At 30.8% G+C, this 15,633-nt stretch overlaps 2 protein-coding genes across 2 annotated transcripts; one reads left to right on the forward strand and one right to left on the reverse strand.

The window, feature by feature from the left end:
- Positions 1–339: 339 nt before the first annotated feature.
- On the reverse strand, positions 340–7,634 carry LOC111287825 (T-complex protein 1 subunit zeta 1). Its single transcript, XM_022878496.2, has 14 exons — positions 7,383–7,634; positions 7,136–7,271; positions 6,357–6,508; positions 6,215–6,262; positions 5,992–6,084; positions 5,191–5,297; positions 4,288–4,402; positions 4,110–4,196; positions 3,070–3,274; positions 2,867–2,961; positions 1,484–1,552; positions 1,294–1,401; positions 1,080–1,198; positions 340–623 (listed from the first exon to the last, which is right to left on the reverse strand). The coding sequence occupies exons 1-14, from the start codon at positions 7,578–7,580 to the stop codon at positions 548–550; spliced, it is 1,608 nt and encodes a 535-aa protein (XP_022734231.2). The 5' UTR covers positions 7,581–7,634; the 3' UTR covers positions 340–547.
- A 5,119-nt stretch (positions 7,635–12,753) lies between these two features.
- On the forward strand, positions 12,754–15,314 carry LOC111288658 (putative pentatricopeptide repeat-containing protein At3g25970). Its single transcript, XM_022879632.2, has one exon. The coding sequence runs from the start codon at positions 12,885–12,887 to the stop codon at positions 15,168–15,170; it is 2,286 nt and encodes a 761-aa protein (XP_022735367.2). The 5' UTR covers positions 12,754–12,884; the 3' UTR covers positions 15,171–15,314.
- The last annotated feature ends 319 nt before the right edge of the window (positions 15,315–15,633 follow it).

The raw sequence follows: 15,633 nt of genomic DNA on the forward strand, positions 1-15,633 counted from the left end.
ATGATTTAAAATTTTAACAAAATAATATTTTCATATCAAAATAATTTTTTATACATAATTTTCGTATAAAATATTATATAAATATATAAATTATTAGCATTTTCCATAATATAAATGCATAAGTTCACAAAAACCAAATGCCATGTATACCAACCTTGCTAGCTTTAAACACGACACACGTAAACAATAAAAAATAATTTAAAATTTTAATAAAAATCATATAAATTTGATAAAAGTTAAAAATTATGTTTCGTGTCTAATATGTAAATGTGAATTGTGATATGATAAGTTTCATACTTTATACGTATTTAACATAAAACAAATATAACACGTACCATATCAAATGTATACTAGGAAAAGACGTTCATTTTTAAGTTGAAACTAGTTGAATTGAAAGGATATGGATATTTCCTCACAAAAGTAACCATCAACGCTTAAACAACCACCTCAGTTTACAACACACGACAAAGATCATCAATGACAGTCAAACCACAAAACAAAATCACCCAGGTGAAGAAAAGTATATAATTGAAGCACACAAACACAGTTAAGTTGGCTTCCGCATGTTTCTTCCAGCCCGAATGACTTCATCCACCAACAGCAGCTGTGATGCAATTACAGGCCTAAAAGACAAAAAGAAGTACCTTCTATCATTTCTCAAACCAAAAGCAAGATCATATTGATGATAAATTTTTTGTTCCAACTTTCATACTAAACATGCATCATCATGGCAAGTAATGAATTGACAGTGGTAATTGGTGAAAATGGAAAGATAAGCCAATAATAGCAAATTAAAAAGTGGGGCAAATGGAGATAATTTTCCAATACAAGTAGAAAGTTGGAATAATATCACGAATGATACTTGAATTATGGTGAAATGTTCAATGTAATATCTGAATTTTAAAGATCTCTAATGTAGTATATGAACTGTGAAACTGTTTGTACATCACATGTCATCATTTGGAGCTAACAATGTTAGGGATGAGTACTATATTAATTAACAAACTCATAATTCAAGTACCACATTGAACATTTCATTATAATTCAAGGATATTTAACCCTAGAAAGCTTTTACATACCCAGAGTTTATAATTTGGCGCTTCACACAGTAATTATCAAATATACCCTCCATTTGAGGGTCCATTGGTTCTCCAGTCTGATGATTTAGACCCACAATATTACCTCTGTCATGCTCTCCCTGAATAAACAGTCAAATGAGAACGCTCATATGTTTTTCCAACTTCACTGTTGAAAAGAGGTAAAATAAACAGTGATTAGGTCCAGAAGTAATACCGTAAGACCAATTATCACATCCTGAGTATCGAGGCCAGAGTTTTCAGCAAGAGTCTTGGGAACCACAAGAAGGGCATCAGCAAAAGCTTCAACACCCAATTGTGCACGCTGCTCAAAGTTTACAAATATCATAAACATTTCAATAGTCTTCCTAAATAATTCCAAATAACAAAATATGGGAGAGCCATACCCCTTGAACAGTTTTCTTCACTTCATTAATTAGGTATTGTCTAGCTGCAACTTCAAAAGCTCCCGCACCCTAAAGCACAGATGAGCTGTAGATCAGAATATAACTGAAAAGTTTCCAATGTATTTTGCTTCTATTGATAGCATTGGGACCAAATTGAAAAAAGTACATCTAAAAAGTGTGGTTAAATATTTTAAGTATTTAGTATTACTATGAAAAAGTGCTTTCATTAATTGAATTGTCTAAAAAAAATACATAAATAATAAAATATTACAAATATAAGGTAGTATAATGTTTTTCCATCCCAAAAGCACTTTTTCACCAGTTTTTTTGTTGTTTAGCATTGAAGTTAGGTCAAAAGCAGTTTTTGAACGCAAAAACTACTTTTAACAGCAATGTTACACTAGCCTTGACCTAAATCTAAGGCTGCATGCAGATTGCATTTCATAGAAGAGTTCGATAAAATAACATGGACTAATAGCTCCATCACACTCAGCATTCAAACAAAACACATCATGTAAACAGAAATACCAGAAGTCTAACAGCTCATTAACAGACAAATCAAAATTGTTCCAGGTCAACACGTTATAATTTTTACAAATTGCTCATGAACTTTTAACTTCTTTTGCCATTACCATCTCTATTGGAGTCTCTAGACGGATTATCTGAAAGCTATTTACCTTAATGTGCCTGCTATTTATTCTTTCTTATTCTGCTTTATAGCCATCTGATCAGATTTTAGGAATATAAACAGAGAATTTTTTATTCCCATCTGTCCATCTGAGTGAAACAGGCACCATCCCAGATTCAAAAGCAATGCAGGCTCAACCATTTTAAAACTAATTATATCTCCCAATTTTGTAATTAAAAACGAAAAGCCAAAAGGGCAAAAGAAAAAGAAAGAGATGAAAAAAAAAAAAGAAAAATAAAATATGAAATGGAGAAATATATAACAAAGGAACATACTTGTCTTTTCATTTAAAGTTAACTTTGTAGCCACTGTTACTTTTCAAAGGGGTGATATTTCAAACTAATATGGGGTAAATGTATTTTATCCACCAAACTTTAGAGGGTTTTTATAGTTTACCCTATTTAAAATCATCCTTCTGCAATGTTTGTGGATAATACTAAAATTTCCCTAATGCATAAAGTTCTCAAATTATGACAATCATTAAGATTTAATTTTTTTTTCTCAAGAGCTTCCAGATAAAATGGGTTGTACTGATCAGCTAATCACCCATTCTTTCGGTTTTCACTCCAAAGTCCAAACTACCCCGTTCTATCCTGTGTTAATTACTCATAAAACAAGGTAGATAATGATCATGCAAACACTCTGATAAAGAAGCAGCAAAAACTGCAAACAAATCAATACTAAGCAGAACTTACTACGACAACAGCTTCATCTTCAATAGTATTCTTGACAGCTCGCAGGCCATCACGAACAGCATCCTTAATTTGGGCAATTGTGTGGTCATTAGGCCCTAGATATAGATGATAGAATGAATATTAGTTAAATAGGAAATTTGGCAAAAGCAACACCATCAATAATGGTGTTAAATTATATGAAGCTGCAAACACATTTCAAGTACCTTTTATTAAAATTGTACATGAATGAGGATTCTTCACATTTTCCACAAATGTATACTTATCTTCCCCAAGGACATGCTCATGAACAAGTCCAGCCCACCCAAGGCAATCAGGTGTTAAATCATCAACAGAATTTACAGCTTCTCCTCCACATGCCAACACCAGCCTTTCCATATTTCTTCTCTTTGCTCTTCTGAGGGCAATAATCTACAAAACCATGAATCAACAAATTGAAATAAAGAAAAAAAGCAAACAGGTGAGACACAATTTAACAAAACCCTTGGAAAAATCATTTCAAGTTTTACAGGTAACACTTCAACCTAGGAACTAACCTGAATCTACATGTTTTATCATTTGAGAAAATGCTCTGAAAAGATAAAATCTTCAAAAGCATCCAGTAATAATAGTTAAGACTTTAAAATAGCATACAATACTCTGACAAACAACTGCTCTGATCCATTTAGCACCATGTCATTACAAACCATGCAAAAGCTTTACCATTTTAGTTGTTGAAAATATTACAGTAAAATCAAGAAAAGAAAAACGCCGATTTAAATTGAACATACACTTTTCTCTTGATATTCTAGAACCATAATTTTCCCCATAAATTCATATGAACAATTGTGTAGAAGTTACCAAGAATAAGTACTAAAAGGCTGCCAATGAAGAAATATTTTTCCTCAAACCTAGGTGGCCATCCTAATGGAAAAGAAGGAAACAGAGACATGGTATGCTGAAATGGAAGGTTATGAGACCTATATCCTGCTACAATTGACCTAATACAATGATAATGGCATTATATTTTGCAACCTAGGGGCACAAAAATTAATTAGTTACTGATCTCAGTAATCATGTGTTTACTTATTGGTCCTCCCTCTTCTTCATTGAATGAAACATGGATAAGTTGAAATCATATGTATAGCATAACAAAGAGACTTGACTAGAAAAATTATTTATATGCAAAAATCAGACAAGACATCATTAAAGATTTATAAGTTGGTAGCTGGGACAAAGATAGATAGAATAAAGGTTCATAACTTACCCCTGCCTGTTGGAGGAGATGCAAGGAAGGGGGATCGATACCCTTTTGGTTGATGACAACAAAGTTGTTGTCAGTGCCGGTACAAACCTGCATATGACCAAGAAGAATTTACATATATATACCTGCTGCATAAATGCCTCATTTATAATGTTAGTAAATGATGCATCACAAAAGCCACCTTATTTTTTAGTTCAATAATTTTTTTGACTCTTTCATCAACAGAATGCCTTTCTGCTGCAACCATTGCCTCTCTCTGCTCCGCATTTGAGTAGAAAAATCCTGCATTTATTTCACTGAAGGCTAAAATATTAGTTCTATGATGACCATGGAAACAACCTATATCCACAGAAACATGAGCACCAGCTACAACTGTATAAATAGGAAATGATTGTCTATGATAAGGTCAAATTTCTATCTTATTTTATTGTAAATATAAACTAGTAATGGGACGAGAATTGTCTATAATAACTTGAAAAACTTCCTAACAAAAACAGTATCAATTAAGGGAAATGAGTTCAAACATTTCAAATCTGTCTAGTAGAAAACAATAATATATATTGAAGATAACAGGAAACAAATGATCACAACATACAGAAGAAAATACAAAAAAGAAAAATAATTCACAATCGAACACGATAATATAATGAATTGGACCACTAGAAGCAGGGATAAATTATTTAATTTCTACATGACAATGACATGAACTTCATGATGATGTAAATTCTACTCAAACTAGACACATCATAAGAACTACATGAATGCACCTTTTACAGCTACCACCACGGTTACCACATACTTAGGATCAATTTTTTCTTAACATATCAATTTAAAATTAATTTCTTCTGTAAAGGAAGAAATATCGAGGATAATATACAAACAAAGCATTGGACACCTAATGGAGAACAGATTTAGCTAATGAGAAGAATTACTATCATCACCTAAACTTTATTTCAGATAAATAGACGATAACTAACCAAACCTCCCCAACACCAAGCCCTGCTCCACTCACCCACATACCACCCAAGAAAAATAGATGAGAGAGAAAGAAAACAAAAGAAAAAGTTAAAACACATTTATGTACCTTTTCTCATATTCCAATGACACATTGCATGTCAAGATGTAACAATTTTCTGCTCGTCGCTTCATATCAGGATGCCTAGAACCATGGTCAAGGACCAGGCCCTCAACCTATGGGAGAATAAAGGTAAAATAAGAAACAACATGATAACAATAGGAAATAAATAAAACACTCATGCAAAACTTAGCTCCAACTATCTAGTCCTATAGAGTGAAAAAAAATAACAAAAAGCAGTGTAACAAGAAAAAAGTGGTTACTCTTACAAGCAATAGTAATTTATGCACGGTAACATTCAATTTTTATAGGTTCTCTTATTAATATCATTTGATAATATTCATTCTTGCACAATATATACTTCCAATGTTAGATAATGGAAGCTAAATACCATCAAGGACATTCAAGCCCTCAGGACTAACATTATAAACACAAACCACTTTGATTATAGGCTTCTAGCTATAATAAGGCAAAATTTTAATGCACCTCGCATGAACCAACAGCCTAACAGACAAGTTCGAATTTTGAGAACGGCCCCCTACCCCTGAAGTGGGTCACTTTAAAAAGAGAATTTTACCTCAAGCCTTTAGAAGCAGCACATACCAATAAAATTTTCTCAAAACTACTCTTACAAGGAAGACTAGTAAGCAATCCCAATTTTTTACCATTCTATAACAACAACCTGAACCAAAGCCATTGAATACTACAATCTTGAAGGTTTAAACGAGAAAAGGAGAGACACCAAGGACACTCCAGAAAAAGAGGTGTGTTTGCAATGACGAAAAAAATAAACCAGGAATTATAACATACCAGCCGTGTGTCTACATCAAACTTATGCCGCATGTGCATTATTTCCACCATAAAGAGATCAATAGGTTCATCAGGTTTTCGGACACAGAGTACCTATCACATAAATCATCATTATGTCACCAAAGTGTTAACTAATTAATCAGATGGCAAGTACAAATCTAAAGCTGAGTTTGAGATGCTCAGTAGCAAGTTTTAAACAGAAACTAACACCACATACGCTTACCGAATTAACAACTATGTCAGTCAGTTGATCTGCTAATGCTTCATACAACTGTACGAGAAAATAATACATCAATAGCATGATTCAGATACACAGGAAAAACATATAACAGAGGGAGGTAAAGAGAAGAAGAAAGGAAAACTACCTTAGTCCTCAGTGTTGTTCTTGCAACCATTTTTAGAATCTCCTTATCTGGTTCATTACCCATCACCACAGGAGTCTTAAACTTTTCAAGGAACTGGAGTGTTGCTCTTTTGGCAATTTCAAAACCATCAACCAGTACTCGTGGATGCATCCCTAGAACAATCATATTACCATGCATAAACATATAATGCACATAAACTTGGAACTATTCTTCTTCTGTAACTTAACAACAAATAACAACGGGACAAATCACAATCGAAGTTTTGCTTGTATCCTAGGACCATGCACATGCAACTTGCTTTATTTTTAGAAAACGAGGAAATAAAAAAAGACATTTTGAATACATAAATCAAACAAAATCTTATCTAAACCTTTGGTTTATCGATTAAGAATCAACCAAGAAAGTCACCATGGTGGCACCAACCAAAGTAAAAGGCTAAGCTACAAAACTTTATTAAAAACCCTAAACCCTAAACCCTAAACTCAAAACTCAAAACTCAAAACTTTAAACTGAGGTTTGGATACAAAAACAAACATAAAAATCTTTATATATGTAGACAATATATGTTATAATTGGCATTAAATTTTAAACATTTCTCCATTTTAAATTAATTATAACATAAAATTTTGTTTTATTTAGTAGCTTTTTTAAGAAGCAAAAAGCAACAACAAAACCCATCCTGAGAAACCCAATGCTGCCGCGTTCCAAAAATCTCAAATTCAAATAGAAAAGTGGCAGAACATTTCAATGCCAAAAAGCTAAAAGATCTTAGCACTAACCTTCATCGATGTAACGATCAGACTGTTTCATAAGCTCCCCAATGAAAATAACAGTCGAAGTAGTTCCATCTCCACTTATATCATCTTGTGCAACAGCCGTCCTCGCAATCATAATAGCCGTTGGATTTTGAATTTGCTGAAACAAATCATCATCATCCGGGTTACCAAAACAATGTAAAAGATCTAGGGTTTTTATTTGAATAAAAAGCAGAGAAAAGAAAGGGAAAACAGAGGGAAAGAAAGGAACCATTTCTTTCAAAAGAGTGTTGCCGTCTTTAGTGAGCTTGATATCGCCGGCGCCACCGACGAGCATTTTGATAGTGCCTTTGGGACCCAGATTCGATTTCAGGACGTCTTGCAAACCTTTGGCGGCGTTTATGTTCATGTGTAGCGCCGCCGATTTGTTTAGGACTTCGGCATTCGGGTTCAGCACTCGAAGCGACATCGTTTTGTTTGTTTCTGTTTCACTTTCCGAATAGCAACTGTTGAACTGCGGAGCAGAACTGAAACGAAGACTGATAGGGCGCCTTTAAAGGGGTTCAAGGGCTTTCGCGAATGTGAATGAAGTCCAAAACGCACCGTTTTGCGGTGTTTTAGTTTTAAGTCGTTTTGATTTCTCATTTTTGAAATGATGGCGTTGGTAGTAACTACGACCTCGTTTCGACAAGCTTTTTACCTCCCGTTCGTCCATGGGATGTCTAGTTGGGTTGATAAATTGTTTGGCAAACGTCAATATATATTTTTTATATAATAAAATATAATATAATTTAAAATTTTAATAAAATTAAATATATATTTTTTATATTCTTATATTGATATAAATTATAATATATAAATTTTATATAAAATATAATACAAATATATAAATATTAATATTTTTATAATATAAATATATAAATTATCAAATCTAAATACAATACAATTGAGATATTTTAAACGCATTAAACTGCAAAATTGACTGAACCCATGAAGGTTCGGTGGAAAACTCTCATTCCCACCTGACCTCCACTTCTCCAAAATACTCCAGCTCTCCTATTTTTGTTCCTTTTTTGCCATACATGGACGAAAATGTCCTTGCCACATTGCTTTTCCTTTTTCTTTTTTTTTGTTTAAAAATTTTTAAATAACTTTTTAAATTTAATAAAAATAAGTAAAATTTTATAATTTATAATTAACTAATTAATAACTAAATAACTTAATTATTATTTATGTATTTATTCAAGTTCTAGTTATTTATTTATTTTGGCCAATAAATTTATTTGGTTGTTTATTTTTATTGAAAAATTAAATAATCCTAAATCCAAATATTTTAATAATTTATTACTTTCATAAATGTCAAATACACTAAAATTTTCATTATATACAAACTTTAATCTCATTATTATTTGATATAAAATATTTTTTGTGTTTTTTAATTATTATTAATTTCACAAATATAAAAAAAATATACTATAAATTTTATTATATACTAGTTTTCATCTAATATCTTTAATGTTTTTTATTTTTTACTATACTTCACCTTACCGCCACAGTTGCATCTGCATCCAAACAAATCTTTCACCATCGATTTTAACTTCACCATTATAATAATCAATTTCACAATTATGATAATTAATCCTATCTCTACCATTATTTTCAATTTCACTATAACCAATTTACCATCCGTCCAAATGAATCTTTAAATAAACGATTTTCTTGTTACGAGTAAGTTAATATTTATATATGAAAAAGAATCAATTTATATAGTATAATTTTTTTTAGTTTTATATATATATATTTTTTTTAACTATTGATTTTAATATATTCAAACGATATTTTTTTTTTTGTTTTTACTTATATCCTTTATATCCATTAAAATCAATATTAAAAAAATATGTAAAACTAAAAAAATTTGATATTATATAAGTTAGTCCATCCTCTTTATTTTGTATTATATATTAAATAAATTTAAATTAGCCCCCAAATTAAAGGATTAAAATAACAAAAAAACTTTTGATTTTCCCATGTACAAAATTGATAGACTTTACAGAATCATATTTTCTTAAATTCTAAACCTCAAACATGTTACATTACATTTTTAGAGAATGTAAAATCTATTTGGGTAAATTGTGATTCCTTGGAATAAATTATTAAAGGAAAAAAAGGTCAAAACAAGATATTTAAGATGCATCATAAGAATCAATTGAGACGCATAAAAAATGACGTGTTACACACCTTGGCTTCCCAAAAGTAGAGATCAATGTGACAAAATGAGGCATGTTTGATTTTGATCCTCACTTCCATGGCCTGTGGTGGAGCAACTTCAATTTGCTGAATCACCAATGGTTTTCCGGCTTCCCATGTAATAGCCATTGCAAACACAAAACTTTCAACTATAATTAGAATTTAAGAAAAACATAAATGATGTCAATTTTAGGATCCATTTCCATTGATATATCTTAAAACTCATGGTAATGCTCATGTAAATTCATTAGCCATAACATTAACTTATAAACCAAAAAACTTATACAAAACAGATAAAATTCAATAAGGGCTCAAGGGCTAGATGTCACGGGCTCAAAGTTACGAGCTCACAAGCTCAAGGGCAGGCGACAATGAGAAAAGGGCGGCTCAAGCATGGGCCTATGGCAAAGAACAAGGAGAGGAGAAAGGAAAGAGGATAGGAGAGAAAGGATGAAGGAGAAACAAAAGTTAAGAATTTCAATTGGGGAAGAAAGGAAAGGCGAAGAGGATTTTTATATTTAATTGACTTTATTGACGGATTTTTTTTTTAATTTTTAGCAACAGATTATCTACAGAATCCACTAGTATTTTTTTAGTTTTAGAGATTGATTACCAACAATTAAAGAATTTTTCCTCCCAATTTAGTTCCAAAAAATTTTTTTTTTTTTAAATCAAAAATTTTTTATTTGATGAAATAAATACATTGGTAAAATTTTTAGTGACAGATTACTAACGAATTTATTCCGTTAGTAAAAAAATGCACTAAATCTTCATTTTTTCCTCGGTAACTTAACTTATGGAATACTGACGAATTTTTTTACTATTGGTAAATTTCGTTGATAAAAATTTCTTTTTTTTTTTAATTTCCTTTGATAAACCATCGAAAATCTATCAATAATTATTAACAAAAAATTTTATTTGTGAAAATCCATTGATGTTAAAGAGATTTTTTAATAGTGATTATTAAGGATCCTCTTAGACTCTTAGATGATCTTACAAATAATATATGATAGCATATTGATATGTCAAATTTTAAATAAAATTGACTTTTTTTAAAAGGCTTTTTGTATTTTTTATTGAAAATTTAATAATGAATATCTACGATTCACACCTTTATCCAAAACAATTTGTACACTCAAGCTGCTTTCCAGCTTTTGCAAATTTGCTTCATTCTAGGTCCATGTCTAGATCATTAACAAAAAAAAAAAAAAGAGTATTGTTTATGTAGAGCTCGATCTAAAAGGTAAAGATTTAAAATCAAATAAGTTCAAAGGTTAGTTAGAAATAAAGGTAGAAGTTGTTTTTGATATTTGTATTTTCACACTTAAATTATAGTTTAGAAAAAAAAATGGGGAAATATAAAGAGAGTTTGTACATAATTGCTTTCTCATACTCTAAAAAAGATGGGATATTTATAATTAAGGAATGAAGTGTTTGGATCTTTGTGATTTGATCTCTTAGAGTCGATTCTAATACCAATGGAGTCGATCTAAAGTAACATGGCAAGTAAATGTTAAATAAGAGAATGACAAGTCAACATATTCCTATGCTATCAGGTGGAATGTAATGCTAGCGAGTTAACATAGACTATAAAAAATGAGATCAATTTAGCATGTCAACTTAGATCAAATGATCAAAATAGCTCTAACAATGTGTTTGAATTGAGGGGAGAGGAAGGAAAGGAAAGTAAAGTAAAAGAAAGTAAAGGAAATAAAATCTTCATTCCCTTGTTTGGATAAATATTTAATTTAAAAAAAAAGGAAAAGAGGTGGAACCAAATAATTTTTGATTTTTCTTGTAAATCTAATTTTTTTAATACTACAATTTGGAGGAAAAGCTAAGGAAAATTTTTTTTTATAAAAAGACTATTATGTATATTTTTTTATTAATACAAAAAACTTAATAAAAAAACTTAAGCAAATCACAATCATCCTGTAGTTTTTTTAAAATAATATATTTTTTCAAGTAAGTTTCATATATATATATATATATATATTCCAATATAAAAAATTTTTATAATGTTTTGGTGATTTGATTTTGATGAATGGTTGAATATAAATAAATATATTTTTTAGGTTTATGAGATGTAAGACTAGCTCAAAATTCATCAATGCATAACTGTAAAACATATTTTTATTTTATTTGATTAAAAACCATTGATATAACAGTAATTGTGAGGTAAAATAAGATAATAAGCATATCATTATCCAAAAGTACTCTAAAATCACAAGTAATGAAAAGTTATAATTAAAAAAAATTATTATAATGAATTATTTCTTTTCTTTTTCATTATTTATCTAAACAATAATTGTTAGAATTTTTTTTCTTTATTTTTTTATTAATTTTTAGTTATCTAAACAATAGTTACATATATCTTTTCCTTTCATTTAAAAAAAAAATTATTAATATTTATCCAAACAAAATGTAAGTTAATAGTAAGTCATTTATCTTATGACAAAACACACTTATGCTCTTATGACAAAAAAAAAAAAAAAGTCTCTAACAAGTACCATTAGATTTTATAATGTAAAAATGACATATGTTAATCTTTTAAGGCTAATAATAATAATAATAAAAAGCTCATAAATTTTATCATTTTATTTAAATAAATTTTTATACTTTTATTACACTAAAATAGCCCTTTAATATTTAATTTACATTCAAGTAACCTTTTAAAATTTAATTTATATTTAAATAAATCTTTAATTTTTAATTTGTACTTAAATAAATCATTATATTAATTTGTTATTTGAAGTAAAAGCTTACATAGATACAAATGAAAATATAAAAATTTATTTGGATACAATAAAATTATAAGTACTTATTTAAATAAAATTTAATAGTTCAAGGGTTTTGTAGTATTTTAGCTGTCTTTTAATTTTTTTAAAATTTTAATTTATCAATAAACCCATATTTTATTATTTATTTGGTTAAAAAATTTGTTATGTATATAAATTTTTTTAAAATTATAATTTTTAAATACCAACTTTAATAATATATTAATTTATCCAATAACCAATCTATAACTAGCTTTTAATTATTGATTACTTTTATTGCGTTGGCACTCCACCATCCTAAAATGCGTAGAGGGAATTAATAGTATGCTTTGTAAAAAAATCATTTAAAAAAATTAATGGAGTGTTTTCTATGCACATTTTTTTAATGCTATACAACGTTGCAGGCCTTTGATGAGTAAAGCGGAAATAGGAATGGTAAGGATGTGTTTTTATTCAAATATAATTTTTTAATATTTATATTTAATTTTGATACGATTTGGTATTAAAATATTATTTTTAAATTGAATTTGATTTAGTTTATATTAATAAATTATAATTTAATGATTTAATTTGTTATAATATTTATAAAATATTATTTTTTAATTAAATTATATTTTAAATTAAAAATATTAAATAATAATTCGGATTAATCTCGATTTAAAAAACAAATCCGATCAGTCTTCATTTTGATTTTCGATTTAAAAAAAACATTTAACCCTATCGAATCGGGATTGATCAGAACCTGTTGAATGCGGATTCCTTTCGCCGTCGCCGAGTTAAGCGTGTGTGGCAGAACCTGTTGCATCTTAACCACATTCAGCTCTGATTCTCAGTTCGGTGAAATTTGCGTTTTCATTTGTTTGTCTTTGTCCTCTTTCTCTGTTTTGAAAATATTGGCAAAAAAGATGCGGTTAAGATGCATTTTCCCGGTTAAATGGAAACATAACAGATGGAAAAGTTTCTTGAAACTATACTCAACTCAGCAACCCCGAATAATATCTACAAATATTTCTATAAATCAGTTTATAAAAAGCGGGCGGTTAGACATCGCGCGGAATCTGTTCAATGAAATGCCAAGCAGAACCGTAGTATCTTGGAACACCATGATTTCTGGTTACACAAAGTGGTGGAAATTCAATGAATCGATTGATTTACTTTCAACGATGCATCGGAGTGATATAAGGTTTAATGAGTCCACTTTTTCCACTGCATTAAGCGTGTGTGGTCGCCTGCGATCTTTAACTGATGGAAAACAGATTCATTGCGTTGTTATCAAGTCTGGGTGTGAGAGTTTTGAGCTTGTTAGAAGTTCTTTGTTGTATTTTTATGCCAATTGTTTTGAGATCAAAGAAGGGGAGCGGGTTTTCAATGAGTTGCACGATAAAAATGAGTTGTTGTGGACTTTGATGATTGTAGGTTATGTTGAGTGTAGTTTGATGAATGAGGCTCTTGATTTGTTTATGAAGATGCCAAAACGGGATGTTGTGGCTTGGACTGCATTGATTTCGGGATATGTGAAGAGCGAAGAGGGTTGCGAGAAGGCTTTGGAGTTGTTTTGGTGGATGAGATGCAGTGGTGAGGTGGTGCCTAATGAGTTCACCTTGGATTCTGTTATAAGGGCTTGTAGCAGGCTTGGTGATTTATGTAAAGGGAAGCTTGTTCATGGGATTTTGATCAAATATGGATTTGAATTTAATCAATCAATTGGTGGTGCATTGACTGAATTTTATTCTGATTGTGAAGCTATTGATGATGCTAAGAGAGTCTATAATGCAATAACAAGTCCCTGTTTGAAACCTTCAAACTCACTTATTGGAAGGCTTATATCAATGGGTAAGATTGAAGATGCAGAACTAATTTTTAATAAACTAGTTGAGGCAAATTCATTTTCATATAATCTGATGATTAAAGGGTATGCAGCTTGTGGTCGAGTTGAAGATTCAAAAAGACTATTTGAAGAGATGTCTCGAAGAACAATAGTTTCTACTAACATAATGATTTCTGTATATTCCAGGAGTGGGGAGATTGATAAAGCTTTAAAGCTGTTTGAAGAAACACAATGGGAAAGAGACCCTGTGACATGGAATTCGATGATGTCTGGTTGTATTCAAAATCAGCAATACAATGAGGCTCTGAAGCTGTATCTGAACATGTGCAGATTTCAAATAGAGCGTACAAGGTCAACATTCTCAGTTCTCTTTCATGGATGTTCATGCCAGAGATCTCTTCAACAGGGACAATTACTTCATGCACACTTGATCAAAACACCATTTGAATCAAATGTTTATGTTGGAACATCCCTGATAGATATGTACTCCAAATGTGGTAGCATCACTGATGCTTACAAATCATTTTCCAGCATCTCTTCTCCTAATGTGGCAGCATGGACATCTCTTATTAATGGGTATGCACACCATGGGTTTGGCTCTCAAGCTATCTTACACTTTGAGCATATGTTGGAGAAAGGAGTGGTCCCTAATGCTACTACTTTTGTTGGAATTCTGTCTGCCTGTGGTCATGCTGGTCTAGTCAATGAAGGAATGAGACTGTTCAGCTCAATGGAAAAATGCTACGGTGTGGTTCCAACTTTAGAACACTATGCATGCATCGTTGATCTTCTTGGACGGGCAGGTCATCTGCAAGAAGCTGAGGAGTTTATTAAAAAGATGCCAGTTGAAGCCGATGAGGTTGTTTGGGGAGTTTTACTCAATTCTTGTTGGCTCTGGATGAACATGGAAGTTGGTGAGAGGGTGGCAGAAAAGATGTTCAGTTTGAATCCAAAGACTATGTATGCTTATGTAATTCTATCTAACATATATGGAGTACTTGGGAAATGGGAAGAAAAGATGAATGTAAGGAAGAGGTTGAGAGACTTGGAAGTGAAAAAGGATCCAGCTTGTAGTTGGATTGAGCTGGACGACAGACTCTTTGTGTTTTCTGTAGAGGATAGAAGCCATCCGTATTGTAACATGATTTATGCCACCTTACAGCATCTGGCAACAAATTTAAACTCCTTTCATTTTGATTTATTTTGATTGTGACTGCTATACTAAGAAAAAAGGCTGGCTGTCCTCGTGCAACACACAACAGGGATCAAGCTCTTGTAGTTGTCTCATCTAGCTTTTCTTTTGTAGATTCACAATTGGTGATTCCTAAATTATATAATTCTAACTGAGCAGTAAAGTATAGCTTTATCTTTCTTCTCTGAGGTATTTAATATAGTTCCTATTACGAGTGCAGCGTTATTATTATTCTAGAGGCAATGTCTTGTTTGTGTCCTTGGCACTGATATGATGTAGTAAGCATTCCCTTTTGGAATGATATTTCGCTAAAAACATTTAAAGTTCCAAACCCAATAGTTTTTTCTTCCTTATTTTATCTGAATTTTGAAACTTGACAATTGAGTGAGCTCCTTCATTGACATGATCAGAATTGCCTTTTATTTATTGTTTTTCAATTATGTTGTATCTATTTTGCAAAACAGTTGCTGCCTTTGAC

The sequence above is a fragment of the Durio zibethinus genome, chromosome 4 (assembly GCF_047325235.1).
Source record: "Durio zibethinus cultivar Kanyao isolate XHJ-2024 chromosome 4, ASM4732523v1, whole genome shotgun sequence".
NCBI lineage: Eukaryota > Viridiplantae > Streptophyta > Magnoliopsida > Malvales > Malvaceae > Durio > Durio zibethinus.